At 37.7% G+C, this 24853-nt stretch overlaps 1 protein-coding gene across 1 annotated transcript in view; it reads right to left on the bottom strand.

Annotated features, from left to right (window-relative positions):
* GPR107 (G protein-coupled receptor 107) overlaps window positions 1–24853 on the bottom strand; it is a 90606-nt gene that overhangs the window by 47536 nt on the left and 18217 nt on the right. Inside the window, exons 6-14 of the mRNA XM_036749044.1 lie at window positions 24598–24635; window positions 23070–23126; window positions 20114–20224; window positions 19653–19786; window positions 14467–14542; window positions 12899–12972; window positions 12374–12491; window positions 7990–8120; window positions 2719–2762 (exon numbers count right to left, since the gene is read on the bottom strand). Of these exons, the coding sequence (XP_036604939.1) occupies window positions 2719–2762; window positions 7990–8120; window positions 12374–12491; window positions 12899–12972; window positions 14467–14542; window positions 19653–19786; window positions 20114–20224; window positions 23070–23126; window positions 24598–24635 (783 nt within the window). The remainder of the gene's footprint in view (window positions 1–2718; window positions 2763–7989; window positions 8121–12373; window positions 12492–12898; window positions 12973–14466; window positions 14543–19652; window positions 19787–20113; window positions 20225–23069; window positions 23127–24597; window positions 24636–24853) is intronic.

The following is a 24853-nucleotide window of genomic DNA, read 5'->3' as shown; positions in this document are numbered from 1 at the left end:
TTTAAGAAATTATGAAGGAAAACTGCCCCGATACCCTAGAACAAGATGGTAAAACAGAAATTGAAAGAATCCACCAATTACCTCCTGAAAGAGATCCCAAAATGAAAACTCCCAAGAATATTTTAGCCAAATTCCAGAGCTCCCAGGTCAAGTAGAAAATATTGCAAGCAGCCAGAAAGAAATAATTCAAGTATCGTGGAGCCACAGGGAAAAGACTTAGCAGCATTTACATTAAAGGATCAAAGCACTTGGAATATGATATTCCAGAAAGCAAAGGAGCTAGAATTACAACCAAGAATCATCAAGCCATTAAAACTGAGTATAATCCTTCAGAGGGTAAAATGGTTATTTGTTATTTAATTAAATAGAGGACTTTCAAGAAGTCCTGATGAAAAGATCAGAGTTGAATACAAAAAATGACTTTCAAATACAAGATTCAAGAAAAGAATGAAAAGGTAAACAGGAAAGAAAAATCATAAAGGATTCAATAAGGTTAAATTGCTTACATTCTTACATGGGAAAATGATACTTGTAACTCCTAAGAACTTTATCATTAGGTCAGTTAGAAGGAGTCTACATAGAGAGCATGGGTATAAATTGACTCTGATGGGATGATATCTAAAAAATATAATATTAAGGGGTGAGAAAGATCCGCACTGAGAGAAGGGGGAAGGGAGAGGCAGAATGGGGTAAATTATCTGGCATAAAAGAAATGCAAAAGAGCTTTTATCATAAAGGGGAAGAAATGAGGGGGTAGGGGGATGTGGATAATGCTTGAACCTGACTCTGATCAAAATTGGCTTAAAGAGGGAATAACAAGTAGGAGGGGAAGGGGTCATGCTGATAGAAGGGAGAGCAGATTGAGGGAGGCAGTGGTCAAAAGTCAAACATTTCTAAGGAGGGACAGGGTGAAGGGGGAGAGGGAGAAAGGGAAAGGGAGAGGGAGAGAGGGATAAAGGGAGAGAGGGGGAGAGAGGGGGGGAGAGAGAGAGAAAGAGAGAGAGAATAAAATAGAGGGAAATACACAGTAATCATAATTGAAAAATTTTTTATAGCAAGTATTTCTGATAAAGGCCTCATTTCTCATATATATAGAAAAGTGAATCAAATTAATAAGAATATAAGCTATTCCCCAAATGATAAATGGTCAAAGGATATGAACAAGCAGTTTTCAGATGAAGAAATCAAAGCTATCTAGTTATATGAAAAAATGCTCTAAATCACTACTGATTGAAAAAATGCAAATTAAAACTCTGAGATACCACCTCATACCTATCAGATTGGTTAATATGACAGAAAAGAAAAATGACAAATGGAGAGGATTTGGGAAATTGGGACGCTAAAGCACTATTGGTGGAGTTGTGAACTGATTCAGCCATTCTGGAAAGCAATTTGGAACTATGACCAAAGGGCTATAAAACCCTTTGACCCAGCAATACCACTTCTAGGTGTGCACCCCAAAGTTTTTTAAAAAAGAGGAAAAGGACCTATATGTACAAAAATATTTATAGCAGTTCTTTTTGTAGTGGCAAAGAATTGGAAATCAAAGGGATGGTTATTAATTAGGGAATGGCTGAACAAGTTGTGGTATATGACTGTGGTGGAATATTATTGTACATAAGAAATGATGAGTAGGATGCTTTCAGAAAAACTATGGAAGACTTTCATGAACTGATATAAAGTGAAGTGAGCAGAACCAGGAGAACAGTATGCACAGTAACAGCAATACTGTATGATGATCAACTGTGAAATACCTGCTATTCTCAGCAATACAATGATCTAAGATGATTCCAAAGGACTTACAATGAAAAGTGCTATCCACCTCCAGAGAAAGAAAGGTAGACTCTTAAGGCAGATCAAAGAATACTCTTTTTACCTTATTTTTCTTGGTTTTCTTTCACAATATGCCTAATACAAAAATATGTTTTGCATGACTGCACATATATAACCTTTATCAAATTGCTTGCCTTCCCAATGAAGGTGACAGGTGGAGAGAATTTGGAACACAAAATTTTTTAAAACAAATTTTAGAAATTGTTTTTACATGTAATTGGAAAAAAATCCAAAAAAAACCCAAAACAGATTACAAAAAATTAAAGGGGAAAAAATGCAAAGGATAATGGCTCCCTTGTTTAAAATCAGCAAATTCTGAAGGTCCTTTTTGGTTATCCAAGTCATAATTTTAAATTAATAGGGACACATCTATTTCTGCAGCTTGTTAAATCAACTGTGAAGCAAAATAGGAGGAAGGGCTGCTTTACACATACCCATCTGAACTCCAGAGGCTGGAAGTGATGCTACTCATTTTCACAAGGAAGTGTTACCTCTCCCCACCCAGGGACAGGATTTTGTGCTCCCAATTCAGTTTGTGAGGTGAAAAAATCACACTCAAGAGGGAAGATGAAATGAGTCATTCTGTTAAACAATAATCCTCCCAGTCTCCACATGCAGCTAAGTCCCTGGAATATCAGTTTCTCATTAACCCAACTTAGCTTGCTTGCCTTGGCCTGGCTTGGCTTTCGTGCTATTGGAAAACCAAAAACACTCATTTCAGGAATCTCCACTGATTGCCACTAAGTAAGGACATGAGTTTGTTAAAAAACAGTTTTTCCTACTCTGCCACTCAATGTCAACTAGAAAGTACAGGAGTCTCAAATTTTATTAAATTAATGGAGTCTCAAGCATCAGTAAAGAGGCCACAAAAATAAATGAACTTACCTTTTCCATCTGTTGCTGAGGCTTCTTGTAAATGTCTTATTGACCTAAAAATAAATATTCAGTAAGCACAATTTAGCTCATGAATTTACATTTCTTTTCTCGGGCTCAGCCATTAACTATAACTGGGGGAATTTCTTTAATGTTTCTGAATCTCAAATACATAATCTTTAAAATGAAGTGAGAGTGGATCAAATGGTCTTTAAAGAAAGACTGGATTTGAAATCAAAATTCTAGAACTGGAAGGGACCTCTGAGACCATCTAATACAAGTCACCTGTGAACACAAATTTCCTCTACTACATGTGACAAGTTGTTGTCCAGCCTTTGTCTGAAGCCTGTAGCGAGGGCAAACCCATTAACTCCAGAGGCAGTCTAATCCACTTTCAGAGAGCTCTAAGCATTGGAAAATTTTTTACATCAAGCCTAAATCTATCTCTTTGCAACTTCTCTCCTTGGCTCCTAATTCTGCCCAAGGGGGACAAATCAAATCCTCCTCCTAATTAGCCCTTCAAATACTGTTGAGTTTTTTGCTTTTTTAAAGGGATGAGGAGCAGCATGTGTATAGCTGAGGGCCCTCTTGAAGAAGGGAAAGAGGAAGGAAACGAGCATTTATGTAGCACCTTCTATGTTCCAGGCACTGTGGCAAGGTCTTTTTATCTCATTTGATCCTCACATCCCTGTGATGTAGGTGCTGTTATTATCTTCACTTTATATATAAGGGAACTGAGGCAAACAGACGTTAAATGACTTGCCAGGGTCACAAAGCTAGGCTGTGTCTGAGTTCAGCCTTGAACTCAGTCTTACTGACTCCAGAGGCCTAGGGCTCTATCCACTAAACCACCTACCTGTCTCTGGACATTGTGTGAATGCCAGTATAGCCTATGGATATCCATCAGATATCTTATTGCTTCTTAAAAAAAAAAAGAAGGTTTTATTGATGTGTTTTGTTTATGCATTAGCCATTTCTGGATATAACCATATTGTAGGCCAAGCTTCTAGCAAGTTCATTGTTTTAAATGCAATAAACATGCGCGCAAAAAACATAGTTAAAACAACTTTACTATGACAGGATTAAAAAGAACAAGATTCCAGAGTCACAAGGATATTAAATGCTATGTCCACAGTCACCACAGCAAAGAATAAGCTGGAACAGGAGTCTTCAACAGCTCAAGTGAAGCATCTAACTACATTCCCCCAAGCCTTTTTCTATTTCAAACTTCCAAGTGTGTAAAAGCCCTCCCTGATGACAGCCAAGCTCCAACCACAAACCTCCCGCCCCTGCCCAGGGAACAAAAAAAAAAAGAATGATGTAAAACCAACAGACCGATTCAGCAAGTCTAACAGCATATACAACACTGCACTCAAGTCTCCTACTCTTCCAAGAAAAAGTTTCTCATCTCGCAGGGGCTAAGATTGGTCACTGCAATTACCCAGTATTCAACAGCCTTTCAAGTCATTGAACTGTCATATTTATTACATTAGAATGAACCAAGGGAATGTTTCTCTAATCATTCTCTAATCAAGTACCTCCTATCATTCTCTGCTAATTTTTTTAATGACATGACTTTTACATTTAAGTCAATTATCAGAAGCTTACGTAGGCACAAGATACTAGTCTAAACCTATTTTCTGTCAAAATGCTTTCCAGTTTTCCCAGCAGTTCATGGCAAATATAGACCCTTTTTCATGGTAGTTACTTGGTGTTTTTAGGTTTAGTAATCACTGGGCTACTGTGTTGTTTGACTCTGAGTCTTTCTTGTCTAGCTTGTTTCACTGACTTATTTTTCCTATTTTAAAAACCAATACCAAATAGATTTCATGATTACTAACATATAATTTAAAATCTAGTAATGCTAGACCCTTTTTCCAACTTTTTGTCATGATTTTCTTTGGGATTCAATATTTTTCCAAACAACTTTTGTTATTATTTTGCCCAATTCCATAAATTGGTAATTTGACTGACATGTCACTAAAGCTATAAATTATTTTAGTTAGTACTGTCATATTTATTAGATTAGAATGAACCAAGGGAATGCTTCTCTAATCATTGTAGCCTTGCTTGATTTCTATAAAAAAGTATACTGTAGTTGTACCTATATATGTCTTGATTATGTCTTAGCAGGATCATAGGAGTATAGAGTTAAGGCTGAAAGGAACCTTAAAGATAATTTAATCTAATTCCATCATTTTAAAGATGAGAAACTTTCAATTCATAGCAACATTTTACCAAATACAGTGCCTTAGGCTTGAGTGACATGGAGATGCCCTCTACTGGTTAGTTAGGAAAGTCAGCGACTGACCCTTCGGCCCAGCTTAATAGTAAAGGAAAAATTCTGCCAAGAGCCAGGATGTGATTAAAAAAAAAAAAAAAAAAAGAACAACAGAGACTATAATCAGTGAACAGTCTGTTTGAAAAAGAAGATCTTAAGATCATCTAACATTTACCAGTGGGGAGAATAAGTCATCGTAGCTCATATCCAGGCTGGACATATTAAGTAGTGACAGAAGCTACCCTAAAGCAAAGTCTGATAGTTTACTAACCAGATGTCTTAGTACTATATTCTTTTCACAGTCAGAATTTCACTAAATTGAGATTTTAACTCATTTCCCAAGGATGCCTTAATAACTATCTGATTCACCTCTATTCACCTGTAGCTAATTTTCATAATTAAATTTTAAATTAAATTTACCAAATACGGTACTATTTCTAATTAGACTAGACCCTGTTATTTTTTTTTTTGGATTACAGTCTCTACATAGCTGGCACCCTTCATTTATACAAAAACAGAAGAGAATAATGGTTTTATGATAACACCAATTCTTTAGCATTTAGTGATTCCACCCTTGGGGCCTCCCTCCCCCAATTTCATAGCATTTTAGAGAAGTAATATGTCATAATTCGTCCTGTCAAACTCAAATAGAAATGGGTCCATATGGGCTACATTTTGACTTAGAAAACCACAAATTAACAGTATCTATGTTGTAGTTTTATTTATTTAAAAAAAAATTTCACAATTACATTTTAATCAGATCTGGCAGCACTGGGAGTGTTTGCTTCTGTGAGTTTGATACCTCTAGTGTAGTAGATGTGAAACAGCCAGGAAGCCCTGGATTCAAGATCCTCTTCTACCATATCCTGGCTGTGAGACCTGGGCAAGTCAATGAACTGCTCAGTGCTCCAAGCAGCCCTCTGAGACTATAAGTGGCTGAACAGTTGCACATATACATTAGTAGAGGGAATTTCCTCACTGGGAGTTATCTATAGCATATATGAAATCATAGGTCTGGACCCAAAAAAAAAAAACCAAAACAAAACCACAAAACTAAAGCAAAAACCAATTTCCACATTGTTTCTTTAAAAGAAAGAAAAAATTTAATCTAGCAGAAAGAAATTTATTTCTCTAACTCCATGGTTACTTCCTGAGACTCACCCACTTGAGAGATTTCTGGCAGTACAAATGAAGCCAGGTAGGTAAGTAAACAAATCTCTCTGTGACTGTAAGGGTCTAGAATCAGTACTCAAAGCTAATGTGTGTGTTAAGATAACAGCAACAGGTGCAAATTGTGTGACACTTTAAATCTTAAAAAACATTATGAACTTATTCATATACTCCTTCATATTTCATCTTTGAAATTAACAGTAATCTTTCCTGAGGCAGATTGGCTGGGGATTAAGGCGCAGACCAAGCCCATGAAACACAATGAATTTAACCCATTTAAGTATTAAACTCACCACAGAAGTATCACAACTGCCTCATTAACACCATGATCTAACCAAATGAGTTAAGCTGTTTTCTCCATCATCCATCAGGCCCCCTAACTATGGGTGTAACCCAAGGCTCTGTTCTGAGCCCTCTCCTTGGTTTGCTCTATATTGTACTCTCTTGATGACCTCATTGATTCTCATCTATTTTATCATTGTCTCTATGCATATGACTCACAGATCTTTATAGCCAGCCCCAGTCTCACATCCAGTTCAGGAACTGAACTCATCTAGTTCCTCCTGCCTTTTGGATATTACAAACAAAATATCCCAGAGACATTTCAATTTCAAAATATGCAAAACAAAACTCATTTTTTCTTTCTTGCCAAACTCTTCCTGCTATTATTCTTCCCTATATAAGTCAGGAGTATCACCATCCTTCAAGTCTCCTAGGTTAGCAACCTCAGCATTATCCTCGACTCTGCATTCTCCCTAATTCTACATAAACGATGAGTTGCAGATCTTGCGATTTCTACCTCTGCAACATTTCTCACACCTGATCCCTTTTCTTTATTCATACAGACACCACCTAAGCTTGGGCTCTCATCCTCTCTCACCAGTTTTAATACCAATAGCTTCCCACAGGTCTTCTTACTTCAAGTCTCTTCCCACTCTGATCCATATTCAACACAGTTATCAAAGGGACATTCTTTAAACACAAATCTGACTATCACTCCTCTATTCAATAAATTGCAGGGATCCCCTGCTACCTTGAGTATGAAATATGAACTCCTCTATTTTGGCTTTTAAAGCCCTTTACAACTAAACCCAACTTATATTTCTAGCCTCCTTACTCATTACTCCCTTTCCTGTACTTTATGGGATCCAACTAGGTTGTTCTTTCTGTTCCTCACACACAACACTCCATCTTCCATATCTGCACGGCCCATCACCTGTGCCTGGAATGCACTTGTTCCTTACCTCCATCTCAGACAATGCCTCATTTCCTTCTTGAAACAACCAAAGCACTTTCTATGAAGCCTTCCTTTCTTGATCTCGAAAGAACATAAACTCCTTGAGGGGACGTTCTCATCTTTTGTCTTTGTATCCTCAGGGCCTAGCACAGAAACTGGCACTGAGCAGATGATAAATGCTTGCTGATTGTTTGAACCTTAGACAGGAGTACCCTAAAGATAACTACATGAAACATTGTATCTATTATTACCCAGAACAAAGTCTTTAAATCAAAGCAAATGAAAAGAAACAAATCTAAAAGCTAAATGTTTTTTTCAGAGTGCTCTGGAAAAAGTCAACCATCCTGAAGACGGTTTTCATGCTAAAGAAGCTTCCATGCTGAAATCTGTCTTTAGTTTTATTTTATCTATTTCACTTATCTTTTTCTTGGCAAGAAAATGCTACTTAATGGAGCTCTTTTATCTAGGAAATGTACACTCTATCACTAATGAGCCTGCATTTTCAGCCTCCTGTCCATGATAGCTGTTACTGTCCAGATAAGCACAGACTTTCAGACTCTGCAAGGAGGAGATGGGGCAGTCCTGGGCTACTCACCACACCACAGGGAAGAGTATGGCTCCACAGCACAGCAGGTCCACTAAGAACAAAGCATCTTTCCACAAGCCATACTCAGTTGTTCCCTCCTCAGTTGATTCTATGATGATGTAAGCCACATTTGCCAGGACCTGCAGAATATAATGAATCACTGAATTCTGAAGGGTCACGAAAAGGAGCAGACTCAAGAGCAGTAGTCAAACAGGAGAAATGGACACCTACACCTCCAGCTCCCCACCCAATCTTTGTGTTTTAGGCAAATTGGGTCTTAGCTGAGGTTAAACTTCCCAGCATGTGAGCAGTTGATGCTTTATGGCCCATGACCACAGCTATTACATTATACAGATCCAGACATTCCATGGGTCTCAGATTTTTGGATAATGAAGTTCCTCCAGGTTTGATATTGTGGAAATCATGATATTGGTGACATAAGAGGAAGAAAAATGGAAATTATAAGCTCCAAAACTCCTATCTCTTCCCTCACAGGAAAAAGTTAGTTTTAATTCATTTTAAGGCACTGTGGTAGGTGCCAGGGATACAAAGACAAAATGAAAAAGACTCTGTCCTTAAAGAGCTTACTGAGTCAGGAGATGAGGGAGAAGAATCAAGAAAACTTCCAGGAGAAGATGGCACATGAAGTAAGCTTTGAAGACAAGGTTTTTGAGAAGCAAAAATGAAGAGGGAGTGCACTGTAGGCCTAGAGAAGAGCTTATCGGAATATCGAGAGATAAGCATGTCAACTTTAGAGAATGGCTAGCAGTCAAATTTGGCTGGAATGTAGAGTTCATGGAAACATGAAACAGGCTAGAAAGGTAGACAGAAGCAAGACTGTAAAGGGCTTTTATCCTGGAGGTAAATGGAAGCCACTGAAAGTTGTTGAGCAAAAGGGTGACTTGGTCTGACTTGTACCTTAGAAAGATTATTTTGGCTGTGAAGAGTAAGCTGGAGTAGGAGAGGATGGAATCAGAGAAACCCATCAAGGGGCTATTGCAATAGCTTAAGTATAGGGTGATGAGGGCCTCAAATACTATGTGGTAATTATATAAATGGAAGGGAATGGATGGAGAAATGTTACGGAGGTAGAACTGACAAGACTTGGCAACAGATATAAGAAGTGAAGAGTCAAGGATGACTCTGAGGTTATGAGTCTGGGTGATTGGAAGGATTGTCAGCCTCTTAATGAAAATAGGGAAGCCTGAAGGAAAAGCAGGTTTAGGGGACAAGGATAATCTTTTTCAGATTGTGCTGAATTTGAGACACCTATGGTATATCTAGGAAAAGGCAAGCAGCAGGCAACTAACAATGTGTGACTAGAGTTCAAGCTGGATAAACTTATCTGAGAGACATCTGTATAAAGATAAATGAACTCACAGGGGTTGAAGAGATCTCCAAGAAAGCATGCATAAGAGAAAAAGGAGAAAAGGCATAGAGCCCTAGGAAACAACTACTCTAAGGAAACAGAAGGTAGAAAAGGCACTGGAGGCTTGAAGACAGGCAATAAGATTTGGAAGAGTTGCTGATAGGGTGGGATAGAATGTCAATCAAGGAAAAATAAATATTTTGCTGCGTGGCAGGGAAAGCTCAGTTGAAATAGTGACATAGCTTCCAATGGTATTCAACAGTTTGGAAGTACTTGTATTTATCTTATATTTATTTTGTATGCATACATCATGTCTCTCCTTATAGAATAGAAATTTCTTGAGGGCAAGGGTTTTCTCATTTATATCTTCATTCATCTAGTACCTAGTATAGTGTCTAGAACATACTAGGTGCTTAACAAATTCCTGTCAACTAACTCATCTACTGTGGAGAAGCCAGATGGAAGGACAGTGTCAAGGGGGGAGGAGAGAGTAATTCAGGGTTGAGGAATGACAGGACAGAAACAGCAGCAGGACAAGGAGGGGAAAAGAGTCAAGACTGAAAATCTATAATTGGTTTTTTTTGGGGGGTGGGGCAGGGCAATTGGGGTTAAGTGACTCGCCCACACAGCTAGTGAATGTGTCAAGGGTCTGAGGCTGAATTTGAACTCAGGTCCTCCTGACTCCAGGGCCAGTGCTCTACTCACTGCACCACCTAGCTGCCCCAAACAGGTATAATTGAATTGATCAAATAGAAACTGGATCAAGAATGTGAAGGGAAGAAAGTGAGGCCAAACAGGGAAGGAGAACAAGATGGAACAGAGGAACTGGAAAGTACCATAGGACGAGCAGATTCAGGAACGATGAGGCCAAGCAAGAGAGGAATTCCTGGGTTCAAAATCATGGAAGTAACACAATAATGGATGATGATAAATTCTAAAATGGAATTAAGGTGTGTGTGTGTGTGTGTATGGGGGGGGATATCAACTGAATCTGCAGATGATGGTAATGGAGGATTCTCATGAACTGAGAGGTCAGGATATTTGAGAGGACATAAATGTGGATTGTTAAAAGTTCCCATGTATGAAGGTAGCAGTCAGGATGGAGAGGGAGACACTAAGCTAGGTACTGGTACCTAGTGATCTGGAGTCCATACGACTATGGGAAGAAGCTCTAGATTAGATGATATACATCAGGGCTGTCCAAACAGGGCCCATGGTGCATTTTATGTGACCCGTCCACAAGCATATAAATTTACATAAATGCTTTAATAAATGAAACCGAGCTACCGCAGGACTCTCACTAAAATGGCAAATCAAAATATATTGTCTATTGTTTCAATAAAAACCTAAGGTTGGACAGCCTATAGATGGATGCAGTGAACCTCAAAGGAGCTGTTGCTGAATTATAACGTCAGAGGGATAATATGGAAGTGACACAGTGGGAACAAGGAGTCAGCCAACTACTTTTTCCTGGTCCAATGTGTTAAGGGACATGACAGAAGAGAACAACTGGCACTAGAGAGGGTAGCCAGAAATGCAGTGTTTTCTAGAGTGAGTCAGTGTAGGAGCAACCACATTGGCCCACCCAGGATGGCTGCTAGTGCAGGTTCTTTTATCTGCTTTACTAGGAAAGACAGCTGTTTCAGAGGTCAACAATCTTCTTTAATTACATAAAATACAAAGAGGGGAAATACAGGGAAGATAAATAAAGACCAACAGACAGGGCTCTACTGCCTGAATCAAAGCAAAACTGTTATATATACTTTACATTCACCACTGGATCAAGAGAGCCTTTACTCTGAACAATACAGCCACTCAGTCTTGACCAGGGAATCACAAGATCCTTCTTATAAGTGAGCTCTCAAAGCAAAAAGCTCACCTCTCAGAATATATACTCTTTCAGCTAATAGGCTCAGAGCCAGAACCCTCCTGACTCAGTGCCTAATTAGAAATTAGCAAAAAGTGTGCAAGCAAGTTTCCCTTAATGGGCTCCACATGAGTCCTATTGATGGGCGGGGAAGATCTTATTCCCCATTGATCTTACAGTCAGGTTTCCACAAAAGCAAAAAGATGGCAAGAGTGTGAAAAGAAGAGCTTAAAGATGACATTGGTCCAGCTACTCTGGAAACAGACCGGTTCTTTTCATTTGATTAATTCTTGTCTGAGCATTCTATTCTTCAGTTTATGACTTTATGTTTTAGTTTGTCATCAGGAGTTTCACTTCCCGTGAATAATATTTCAACTGGGAGGTTTACAATAGCAGCAAAATATCATGAAGTGGCTTATGCTCCGAAGAAATTTACAATTTAAATTTTCCAGATACTCAAAATACAGTGGTTATATCTGTTTAGTACCATGAAAAATCCACAGCCCCAGAACAGCTTCCTTGATTTTCCTCTGACATCCCCAAATTACAAATGTAAATATACAGTACTATTTTAAAAATCTTAAGTATAGTTCCTTGTTAAAAATGAGAGGTGATTTATTTCTATGATTCAAGTAAAAATTTGTCTCATTTCCCACAAATACAAATTATTTTGAAATACAGTTTTTTTCTAACTCAATTTCTTTCCCACCACATTTTTCTTTCAGAATTTCCTTCACAAAGGTCCAATGAACCTTAAACTTATGTATCTACTGTCTTATTATATAAATTAGGAAGTGAAAAACTTAAATTATCTGCTAAAGCAATAATTTTGTCTTGTAACTAACATTCTCAGCAGGAGAATCAAACTGCTTTCCAAGCCTGTAGGTTCTGATGTGCCAAATACTCTTCCTAGAATACCATGCTGCACATACAGTTCCTGTGTACATATATGTCTAGGCTCAGCCAGTTTCAGAATTAGAGTTGTATTTCAGTATTAGATGTTGGTTTGACAATCTAAATCAGTGAAAAAGTATCTTCCCTTACTTCCTTGTCCAGATCAAAACTGGAATGAATAAGTAAAATTTGTACTTCTAAGTTAGAGGCTGGTAAACCAATGCTTCGAGGAATAACAGTGCTGAGGTATAGAGCTGCCTCACCTGCAGTGGGATGACAATCATAAAAATCTTTTTATCTTTATCAGAAAGGATGTGTTTGATGAAAGCCCAGCCGGTACCAATGAGTGCAATAGTGATGAACAGTAGTGCACCTTTCAATCTGAAAAAGAAATTTTAAAGATTTTAAAAATACCAGAAAGTTTCACTGTGTCCAGTAATGTTTCAAAGCGCATTTCATTACTTCACATGTTTTTTTGCAGAAAGAGAGATAAGTACATGGTGGTGGCTCCTCACTGATATTTTATCCTTCTTATTATTATGTACTTTCTCATTTTATCCAGCAGCCCCAAAATAGCAGCACCAGGATCTGGCACTCCTCCATGAGTTTACCACCTGTCCTATGAGCTCCCAAGCCTGTGTAACTATTTGCTGAATACACTGACAGCTTTTCTTCACTAAGGCAGAGAGCAAGCATAAATGCCACATGAATGGGTAAACATGTTTATGGCAGAATCTTACATGATATTTCATAGCAGCAGTATTTAATAAACTATATTGGATACTTACAGGTGCGTGATGTAGTAAACAACAGCCCAACCTTCTATTGGAAATCCCTGAGAGGAGATGTAGTGGTAATCAATCTGAAATCACAAAGCACAGAGTCATTTTGAAACACTTCAACCCAAGCCAAGTTTTCACTTAGAATCCTATCCCATCACACGCATAATCCCACTTAAAATAACACATAGATAATTTAACTACTGTAATATATTATTCTATCCTCTCAATACAATGTCACTTCACTGGTCACATTCAGCATGTGATTGTACTGGTAAAATGTCAGGCCAGTTTCATAAATCCCATACAAAGGTAGAGTTTCACGCAACTGAAGACTCACACAAGTTGTAGGGATCAAAAAAGATCATCCAGGCCTTCAGGCAGATGAAAGTGAATTACTCAGAAAAGACAGCTGCCTTTTCCTAAAGTTATTCAAAGACTATCCCTCAGGAAACCTCACGAGCCCTCACTAAAGAAATGTAAACATATCCTAATGAATCAACTGGCCTACATCTAGATAAGCACAGTTGGAAAGTAACTAACATTTGTTTCTAAGTTTATCTTTCCTAATAAAAAAGAATCATAAGCTATGGCATGAATTATTTTGAAAAAAAAAATTCATCTTTTCCACAACCTGAAAGTCACATGTCTTATGATATATTATCCAGATCAACAGAAAAAGAACTCTCTTATGTAGATCCTAAAAAGATAACTAAAATAACAAAACAACTTTCATTCCTTCTGAGGTCTTAAATAGACAACTTACGATTCCTATCACAAAATGTATCTATGTAGCAGTGGTCCTAAACTTTGAGAAGTGCAGACATTACACTGGTCTAAGGGCACACAGAAGGCCTGTAAGGAATTAATTCCTGAAATTAATCAACAATTCTCTTTTTTCCAGGTTATTATAGTCATTAAAAATTCAATTCAAAAGTCTAATTTTGACTTGCAAGCATCCTATATGCACAAAACACTGGCTTAATTATGAGGGCTCAATTGTTAAAATATTCATTTACTTATAAACAACAGCAAGCACATTAAAATGCAAACTAAATGGCTCTGTCTTATCATTAATGGCATGCCAGAACAAGGAAAATGCAAGAATTACAGCTGGGTGGAAATCATTCAGTAGATGGCACTCTCATCTCAGGAAATGGGAAAAATCAATGTTTCAGGAGACATTTAGGAGAGATGCTGTGCTACAGGTATGCAAAGAGGTTTTATTATCTGGAGGAGCCATGGGCATTAAAATTATGAAGATCTTCATTAAAAAAGAATCCTACTGGGGGCAGCTAGGTGGCACAGTGAGTAGAGCACCAGCCCTGCAGTCAGGAGGACCCGAGTTCAAATTCGACCTCAGACACTTGACGCATTCACTAGCTGTGTGACCTTGGGCAAGTCACTTACCCCCAATTGCCCTGCCTTCCCCCCCTGCAAAAAAAAAAGAATCCTACTAATATTTGTTACCCACTGAACCCTTCTTCCTTCAGGGTAAATTACTCATCCACTCTTTCTGTTCACTTACAAAAGAAGGACACTATTGTAAAATAGACATGAAAATATGTTATACATACTGCGTGGAACACCAAGGACAAAGATTTTGTGAAGGGGAGGGCTGCCATCAACCAGTGAATCTTAAAAACATCATTCCTATAAAAAAAAGGGGAAAATTGAAGAAGTACCTCACTGTCTCATAAGGAGCTGCAAAAGGCTACAAACATCCAATTAATATGTTAGAAATAGGTCAATGAAATCTAAAGGAAAACTGAGTCACTACTGTCAATGGGGTTGGCTCCCATACTGAATTCTTAAAATCACCTGAATTGCTAAATATTGTCTACATGATGACTACAATGGTCAGCAATGTGGAAATGAATGCTATAGACAAGAATCTGATCTATAATTAAGCTGAAGGCACAACCTAGAATATTTACCTTCCCGGATATTTGGGTCAATTTTAGGCTATACTTTTGAGAGTTCGTTAAAGGATACAGTAAGAACAGACCAATCTCAAAGGCACACCACTAGATAGCATTAAGATTTATGTAAAGACATTCACCCCACAGCATGCTAATTAAATTTTTCAAGGCCCTAACAGTTGCACTGCTTTGTATCATTCTTTTTCCACAACCCTTTCTGCTAGTCAGACTACTAGGTAATGAGTGGCACCTTCTCTTTTTCTACCTTCCAGCCCTCTCCCATCATTCAGGATATAAAATGGAATAATCTCAAAAAGTGTTTCCTTTCCTTTCTTGAACTCTCACAGCACTTCATTTGTACTAGTCTTAAGCACACTGGCATCATATTCTGTATTACCTCTATTGTTATATATACCTTAATTTCCAGCCTTGCCCAGATCATAATCTCACTTATATTTATATCCCTTTAGACACCCACAAAAGTACCTCACATATATATATATATATTAAGTCATACTGGCAAAAAGAAGAATTTAAAGCAATGATAACCCCTGTACCACCAAACTCAACCACCACATAAGTAAGATTTCACTTTATCCCTTTAGCCCCAAGGCCAACCAAGAGAGAAGACTGACATAAAAGGAAATGTTTTTATAAAGATCAATTTTAGTCACATAAAGAGTTAGTATGGCAAAAAAAAAAATGCATACAGAAAAAAAAGGAAAGATACAGTTGTGGAGAGGGGAAAATCTTTGTTTTAAGTATTTGATACAAAATTGACATTTCAAATCTATAAAGAACTGACATTTCCCTAATAGATGGGTAAGCAGTCAAAAGATTTGAAAGAGCAGCTCTTGAAGGAACACATTGGTGGGTGGAGGTCGGAGGGAGTAAAAGGTGGGTCCAGACCTTTGCCTTTCTATAAGCTTTTAGAACTCCTAATATGGAGACCCCCTTCAATGCCCAACTGGCAAGTGTTTTGCAAAATCTTTTTTTCTTTTAAAAATTTTTTTAATATATTGTTTATTTTATTTTTAGTTTACAACATTCAGTTCCACAAGTTTTTGAGTACCAAATTTTCTCCCCACCTTCCTCCCCCTTTCCCCCCAAGATGGCATGTGATCTGATATAGGTTCTACATATACCTTCACATTAAACTTATTTTCCCAATAATCAAGTTGTAAAGAATTATAACCAATAACTTATAATCTTAAAATAGCCTGGGTCACTGAGAAAACATTTAAAAACCACCTGAAAAACTACTTAAAATCTCTAAAAATAAAACAAATGCAAATTTAACTATCTCATATTCATTAAATTGGCAAAGATAATTCAAAATGATAAAAGTCAATGCCCATATGGCTATGGAAAAAATAGGCACATTATTAATACTACCGGTGGAACTATTAATTGATACAACCTTTTGGAAAACAATATGACTACATACAGTAAGAGCTAGAAAAATGTTCTTACCCTCTAACCCAGTGATCCTAATAACAGGACTACCCTAAGGATATTCTTCAAGGAAAAAAAAAAAGACCTTTCTAAATAAAAATATTTGTAGCAATATTATTTATAATAGTAAAAAATCTGAAAACAACCATTATATCCCATGACAAGGGAAAAGCTAAATAAAGAATAGTGTATGAAAATGATGGGAGTTATTGCACCATAAGAAATGACTGGGATGAAAACTATAAAGATATAGGGAAACCAAGGCTCTATAGAATCAGTTCAGTCATTTTTCAGTTGTGTCTGACTCTGTGATCCCATTTGGGATTTTCATGGCAGAGATAACTAGAGAGGTTTGCCATTTCCCTCTCCAGCTTATTTTACAGATGAAAAAACTGACGCAAACAGGATTAAGTGACTTGCCCAGGGTCACACAGCTAGTGTCTGAGGTTGGATCTTTCTGATTCTAGGCCTGGCACTCTATCCACTGCACCACCTAGCTTCCCCATAGCATAATGAATAGAAATCTAGCTTTAAAGCAGAAAGACCTGGATTCAAGTGCTGGCTCTGACACATACTGCCTGTCTGACTCTGGATAAGTCACTGAACCCCCAGTCCCCTCCAAAACCCTCTGACTTGAGTTGCAGAGCAGTTGCTGACTAGCATTGGTAGAAAGGATTTCTTTACTAGGAAATCCCTATACCAATGGAATCACAAGTCTAGCCCTTTAAGAAAAAAAAAAAAGGAAAAGTGGAACAGAGTCCATCACTGTGTCCTTACTTGAAGCATTTCTAATTTGGTCAGCTTTGCCAGAGCCTGGGTTCCTCTGCCCATCTGCCATCCACCTGGAACGCCAAGGATCACCTCTACACCGTGATGAAGCACTGGTATAGGACTTTGGCAGAGGCAACAATAATTTTTTTTTTAATTAAGATAGTTCAGAAAGGGGCACAAAAACAAACAGGAAGTTTCTGCTATTTTCCTAAAATTAACACACACTAACAATTGTAAACAAGCAATGTTTACATATGAAAGGATTTTTTCAATAGTTACTAAATATAAAATAAAATACATTTAACTATTTTATAGTCATAAATCATCTGAAATGACCTAAGTGAAACAATGATTATCTTAAAATCTCTCTGCTGACCTCCAATCTTTCATCTCCAACTGCCTTTCAGATATCTCAAACTGCAAGTCCAGTTGAAACTAAACACATCCAAAAGTGAACTCATTACCTTTCCCCCTAAACCCTCTCCTTTTCCTTTGTTCCTTCCCTATTACTATAGAAGGCAACACTATTCTCCCAGTCCCTCAGGCTCAGAACCTAGGAATTATGCTTAACTCCTTACTATCTCTCAATCAATAAACATTTATTAAGTGTCTATTACTTGCCAGGAGCTGTGCTAAGCACTGGAGATACCAAAGAGGTAAAAGACAGTCCCTGCCCTCAAGGAGCCTATACTCTAATGGTGGAGACAATACAAAAACAAATATATACAAAGCAAGCTGTATTCAGGATAAATAGGAGATAGTTAACAAAGGGAAAGCACTGGAATTAACAGGGGTTAGTTAAGGCTTCCTGTAGAAGATTTTAGTTGGCATGTAAAGGAAACCAGGGAAGTCAGTAGTCAGCAGAGGAAGGAGAGCATTCCAGGCATGGGGGACGGCCAGACAAAATGCTGAGAAATGAGAGATGGGGTATCTTGTTCATTGAAAACCTGCTCCATATCCAAACTGTTGCCAAAACCTGGCAATTTCACCTCGGCAACATCTCTCAAATATGCCCCCTTCTGTCCTCTGATATTGTCACCACCCTGGTATGGGCCCTAACACCAGACTATTATTGTCATAGCCTGCTGGTGGGTCTGCCTGCCTCAGGCCTCTCCCTACCCCAATTCATCCTCCATTCAGCCATTGTTCCCAAAGTTCAGGTCTGATAAAGTCATATACAAACACAACCCCTACTCAATATAATTAACTCCAGAGGCTCTCCTATTTCAGGATCAAATACAAAGTGATCTGTTTGGCATTCAAAGCCCTTCATAACCCAGGCTCTTCCTATCTTTCCAGTATTCATATACCTTACTTTCTGCCACCTATTCTTTGATCCAGTGACACTGGTCTCCTGGTTGTTCCTCAAATAAGACTCCCCATCTCTTGGCTCCATGTATTTTGTCTGGCTGTCCCCAACGGCTGGAATGTTCTCCTTCCTTACCTTCTCCTACTGACTTCCCTGGCTTCCTTTAGTTCCAACCAAAATCTTATCTTCTATAGAAATCCTTTCCCAACTCCTCTTAATTCTAATGCTTTCCCCTTGTTAATTATCTCCTATAGAGCCTGAATATAGCTTGCTTTGTATATATTTGTTTGCATAGTCTCCTGTTAAGATCATAAACTCCTTGAGGGCAGGTACTGTTCTTTGCTTCTTTTTGTACCCCCAGCACTTAGCACAGCACCTGTCACATAGCAGGTGCTTAATAAATGTTTTCTAGTTAACTGATTATAACTAAATACAAAGAAATGAAACACTGCACTGAGCATTAGAAAAGAAATGATTCGAAAATACAAAGGGGAAGCAGATAATTACTGAGCAGTTAAAATGGCCCCACAAAGTTCTGGCTTCTGGAGAGGATTCCATTTCATCAGTAATACACCAAAACACCCATACTTAGAATCATCTCAGGAAGAAGCGCAAACATCCAACGCATTCACATACCATAATCTACCTAGTTTATAGACTTTAAAGCAACAATCGTTGCTTAAACTCTCTAACTGAAAACCAATACTCTCATTTCAGCTGGTTACTTAGGGACATGTGGACAAAATTAAACAATGTTACTGCACATATGCAGCTGTATTCCTGTGAGAAACACATTAAGGAAGTTCTAACAGCAGGGGCTACAGAATTGAGGAAAGGAGCCAAGTAAATAAGCTTTGAAGAACTATCTTCATTTAACAAGTCTTCCCTTGGATCAACGAAGAGAATTCACAGCAGCTGTGATCTGAAATGATGCTTGCATTTCACGGCTGGCATCACCGAGTCCTATATAATGTAATATCTCTGCTATTTCAGCTATTTCAGAAGAAATCTGTGTTACCTAGATTTTATTAAATATTTTAGTTTGCTTTTAAAATATAGGAAATACACAAACACTATTAAGCAAACTGCTGATGCAAGGGGAAAAAAAATTAAAATAAAAAAATTAAAACCCCTCAGAGAATTGCTCTATTATATACCTTCCCATAATCTATTTCAAATGGAGGAAGGAAATGAGGAAAAACTGTTGAGGTTTCTTTCAATTTAGGAAGTTTGCAAGGAAGATGTAAACATACCAGTGTCAGCTGCTGCCCTGAATTGGGGCCTTCCCAGAAGCTTGAAGACTTACCTCCGTTTTCGAAGGATATGAATCCAGATGGTCCCAGAAAGGAAGAAGAAAAATGCCATGGAAACATAGAGCTTTGGGAGAGGAATTTCCCCAGCAGAGAGGTAACTGTCAGGATTCTTCTCTGTGATCTCAATCTGAAAACAAACCGGAGATGAGCATCCTGATTTACTCAAAAGTGATACCTCCTCTTATCTCTGAAAATCTAGAGCTATACTTAAAGAGGAATTTAAGGATCTGAGATCTACAAGGCAGACTCTAATTCACTTTTCAATTTCTTCATTAATAAAGCCTCTACTACTTTTGTATACTAGTTAGGAAGAAGCTTTAAATGCGAATCTTTTTCATCTTGCCAGTTGGAATAACCCAGAGCTGACCATAGGTAGGGATATGATAACTATAAAAGTATCTCATATTTTCCATGGTTCACAAAGTCCTTTGGCCATCAACCCTGGAATACTCACATCAAGGCTGAAAGACAACTCATCACTGGTCTGAATGTCACTGACAAGACATTTGTGGAAATAAAGGCTATAGAGACCTTCCTGGTCACTGGTACTGATATTGAAGAAAAACTAGAAACAGAAAGGAAAAGGAGAGTGTATTCAAACTGACCTGAATATACATGGTCTATTTTTAAAATAAAATTATGAATATTACAAGGAAAAAGAACAAAAACATCCTACTTAAACTTAATGACTGCTCGGGCAGAGTATAAACAAATGTCTTTCCTTGTTCTACAAGGATTAGAAGCTTTACAGGTAAAAACAGTTAACAAGTTCTTTTTTTTTTCCCCAAATAGTATTTTTTTCCCATTACCTGTAAAGATAGTTTTCAACATTCATTTTGGTAAAATTTTAGGTTTTGTAAAATTTTTCTCCCTCCCTTCCTTCCCTCCCCAAGAGAGCAAGCAATCTGATATAGATCATACATGTATACAATGTATATGTATACATATACAATCATTTAAAACATATCTCCATATCACTCATGTTGTGAAAGAAGAATCAAAACAAAAGGGAAGAACCACAAGAAAGGAAAAACAAACAACAAAAAAAAGAGAAAATAGTCTGCTTTAATCTGCAGTCAGACTCCATAGTTCCTTCTCTGGATGTGGATAGCATTTTCCATCATGAGTCTTTTGGAGTTGTCTTGGATCATTGTATTGTTGAGAAGAGCTAAGTCTACTACAGTTAATCACTGCACAATGTTGCTGCTGTTGTGCACAATGTTCTCCTGGTTCTGCTCACTTCACTCAGCATCAGTTCATATAAGTCTTTCCAGGTTTTTCTGAAATCTGCCTGCTCATTATTTCTTATAGAACAATAGTATTCCACTACATTCCCATACTTGTTCAGCCATTCCCCAATTGATGGGCATCCCCTCAATTTCCAATTCCTGGCCATTACAAAAAGAGCTGCTATAAATATTTTTGTACATGTGGATCCTTTTCCCTTTTTATGATCTTTTTGGGATACGGACCTAGTAGTGGCATTGCTGGACAAAGTTTTATAGTTTAAAGCACAGTTTTAACAGCCCTTTGGGCATAGTTCCAAATTGCTCTACAGAATGGTTGGATCAGTTCATAACTCCATCAACAATGCATTAGTGTTCTAATTATCCCACATCTTTTCCAACATTTATCATTTTCCTTTTCTGTCATATTAGCCAACCTGATAAGTAAGGTGGTGCCTCAGAGTTGTTTTAATTTGCATTTCTCTAATCAATAATGATTTAGAGCATTTTTTCATATGGCTATAGATAGCTTTAGTTTCTTCATCTGCAAACCGCCTCTTCATATCCTGACACAAAGTCTCTTCTAAACACACACATTTCTAGGTTTTTAGTTTTAGTAGTACACATTTGAAAAGTATAAATGTGCTTGAGATTTAAAAGGATATCTGGGAACTGAATGGAAGAATGAAAGCACAGTAAGTATCATTATCAATCTGCTATGTCACATACTGGCTAAACTGGTAGTAGAATATTTTTAAAATCACTCTTAACAGTGGGAAAAACAAGAACTCCACAAACAAAAATGTCCAGCTCAATAATCTCAAATTATATGAAGCCTCAGTTTCCTAGACTGGTCCCCAGATCCAAAGGGCTAGCTGGCAGGGCTGACAGAAAGAGTTAAAACAGTAGTTGCATTAAGGAGGTGCATTTCAGTGGTCACCACTTTAAATCCCTAAAGAAAGTGAGGTTCAAGTAAGGCATGGGTCTCTGGCAGGCTGCCAAACTTACAGTCCCCACCTTTTTTTATGAGGCCAAGGGAAACAAAGTATCTTTATGCAGCAACCCAAATTCAGTAAAACCCAAAGCCAAAAGTTATTAACAGCTAACACTTATACATAAATCATTTAACTTTTGTGCCTCAGTTTCCTCAGTCATAAGAGAGGCCTCTAATGTTCCTTTCAGCTATGAACCAATGATCTTAAGATCCTATGATAGAATAAGCTAAGATTTGCAAAGCATTTTACAGATGTTCTTGCACCTGATCTTCCAACAACCCTATAAGATAGATAGTCTTATTTTTTAAATTATTTATTTATTTTTTGGTGTTCTTTTCTCTGTTTTATTAGTGAGGAAACTAAGGATGAGGGGTTAGTGACCTTCCTGGGGAATCAAACAACTTACGAGTTTCTGAGGCAGGATTAGAACTCAAGTCTTCCTAATTCTAAGTCCAACATGCCTCTCTATTCACCATGCCACCAATCTGCTTCCATAACCATATACTTGTAAGAAATTAATAAATTCCTACACTTTCTCACACTTGTTTTAAAGTAACATCTCTTATTACACCAGTATCTTTACCAAGAAAACTTCAAATGTGATCACAAAGGGTCAGACATAAGTGAAACAATTGAACAACAACAAAATTCCTTTACTATAAAAGGGGAGACTTAAAAAAAAATCTCTAATGTGCTCCAAATTTTGACCATACTGACGATATGATACTGTGATCCTTTTATTTTAGAAGTGCAAGTGCTTTAAAAAAAATTAATCATTGGGGCAGGTTATGTGGTACAGTTGATAGAGTACCAGCGCTGGAGTCAGGAGGACCTGAGTTCAAATCCAGCCTCAGACATTTACTAGTTGTGTGACCGTGGGCAAGTCACTTAACTTGTCAATCACCTTAACTGAGTCAACTGACTAAAAAAAAAAAATCATCCACTCAGTAGTTTGTGCTGAGTTGCTTTCCCCACGCCTTTAAAAACAAATAACAAAAAAAGCCCACATAATTTTGTTATGGGGGATGATTCATCGGATGGAATGGGAGGATATATTCAGAAATGTGATGTAACCATAAAAAGCTCTAATAAAATCTTAAAAAACTTTAAAACCACCCATGAGATTCTAAAGTTAACTCCCACAAAATGTTTACAAAGCAGAAAAAATTAATTCAAAGAGAACACCTACCTGAAATGAAACTGCCCCTTCATTAATATGAATAGGATAAGAATTCTCTCCTGATACCTAAATGACATAATAAGTCACTTCAGGCTGGTAGCAGCAAATTAAATATAATGTTTAAATAAAAACAGTTCTTTCCTTTTTATCTCACCTACCCCAAGCCCTCAAAAATCCTTTGTAATTATTTGATTGTCCGTCCCATAAAGTTCCCCAAGAGAGAATTCAATCATTCAGCATTTATTAATTGATCACTATTATGCCAGACATTGAACTAAAGCCCAAAGGCTTAGGTGAAGGTAATAAAGAGGTGCAAACAAGAGAGGCAGCGTAGTGCTGTGGACAGAGCTGGGCTCGGGACCACGCAGACCTGGGTTCTTGTTCGTCTCTAAAGCATACTGGCTGTGTGATTGTGGCCAAGTGTCTCATCCTCTCAATGTGCTAGGCAATAATCTAAGACTCTAAGGTACCAACCTTAATTGGTACAGGGATCTCCCTCATCCAGAGAGATCCCAAGACCAAGAAAATAACAGGTTCAGTGTCTATCCCCTATGTACAAGATACATGCAAAGTAGTTGGCAGAGAACTTTGGAGGCGAAGGCTTTAGTGGCTGGAGGGGAGGAGCTGGCAGCCAGGAAAGGCTTCTAGGAGAAGGTGGTCTTTGAGCTAAGTCTTATGAAAGGTTGCAGCTAAAGAAGGAGAGCATTCCATGCATGAGGTACAGCAGTGTGCAAACGCACAAATGTAGGAGAAGCATGGGGTGTGGAACAACAAGTAGGACCATATGGCAGAATTCACGTCGATTTCCTGAAAAATATTTCTAAATACTCTGGTGCCTAATCTAGCTGACATCAGAATGTGAACTTCTTTAGTATAAAGAGATCATCATCTTCTCCACCTCTCATCTTGGCGAGCACATATAATAGATGTTCAACACTTTCTGAGGATCAATTATAGATATGTAAAAAACACCATATATAGACACTAACAAGAATTCTCAGAATCTGAAGTAATGATCATTAGTTTCTTTGCATAAAGTTGTCCTAAAAAGCATTGTCCTAAGAGTTAGGAGACCTAGGTTACAAATATTATTATTATAATAACAACAAAAATAAGTAAGATTTATTTAGTGCTTAAGGTTTGCAAAGAATTTTATATACATTATCTCGTTTGATCCTCACAATTTGATCTTCTGTGAAGTAGGTGCTATTATTATCCCTATTTTACAGATGAGGAAACTAAGGCTGAACAAGGTCTTGCCCAGGGTCACAAAGCTAATAAGGAACTGAGGCAGAATTAGAAATCAGGTCTTCCTGACTCCAATTCCTTGAGTCTAACCACTGCTCAAACTGCTTCTCTACCCATCAGCTGTGTGACCCAAGGCAGGCCACTTCCCCAATCTGGATGAATTCCCTCAACTGCAAGATGAAGGAACTGTATTCAATGACCTCTGAAGAACTTTCAAGTTCTAAAATTCTATGCTATAGAATCAAATTTGTTTACAAAAACGGATTTACTGATTAACTGATTATCCTACCTTTGAATTCTCTCCACTTTGTGCAGACTTTTCACCTTCTAGAAGCAGAAGCATTTACAATATGTTACAATTACAATATAAAACAAGATTCAGTTTCGACACATCATATTATTTCATGAGACAGCTCCTTGTCTAGTGTTAAGTAATTAAAAACATGTTAAGGCCATCACATGTTTTGTTACTTCTATCTCCTCAGAGCCCGCACCAATAATTCTTAAGGCAAATGTGGATGTGGGAAATTATGGAAATTATTTCA

This window comes from Trichosurus vulpecula, chromosome 3, assembly GCF_011100635.1.
Source record: "Trichosurus vulpecula isolate mTriVul1 chromosome 3, mTriVul1.pri, whole genome shotgun sequence".
Lineage (NCBI taxonomy): Eukaryota > Metazoa > Chordata > Mammalia > Diprotodontia > Phalangeridae > Trichosurus > Trichosurus vulpecula.
The sequence above is the reverse complement of the archived record's forward strand: the minus strand, read 5'-3'. Positions and strand labels throughout refer to the sequence as shown.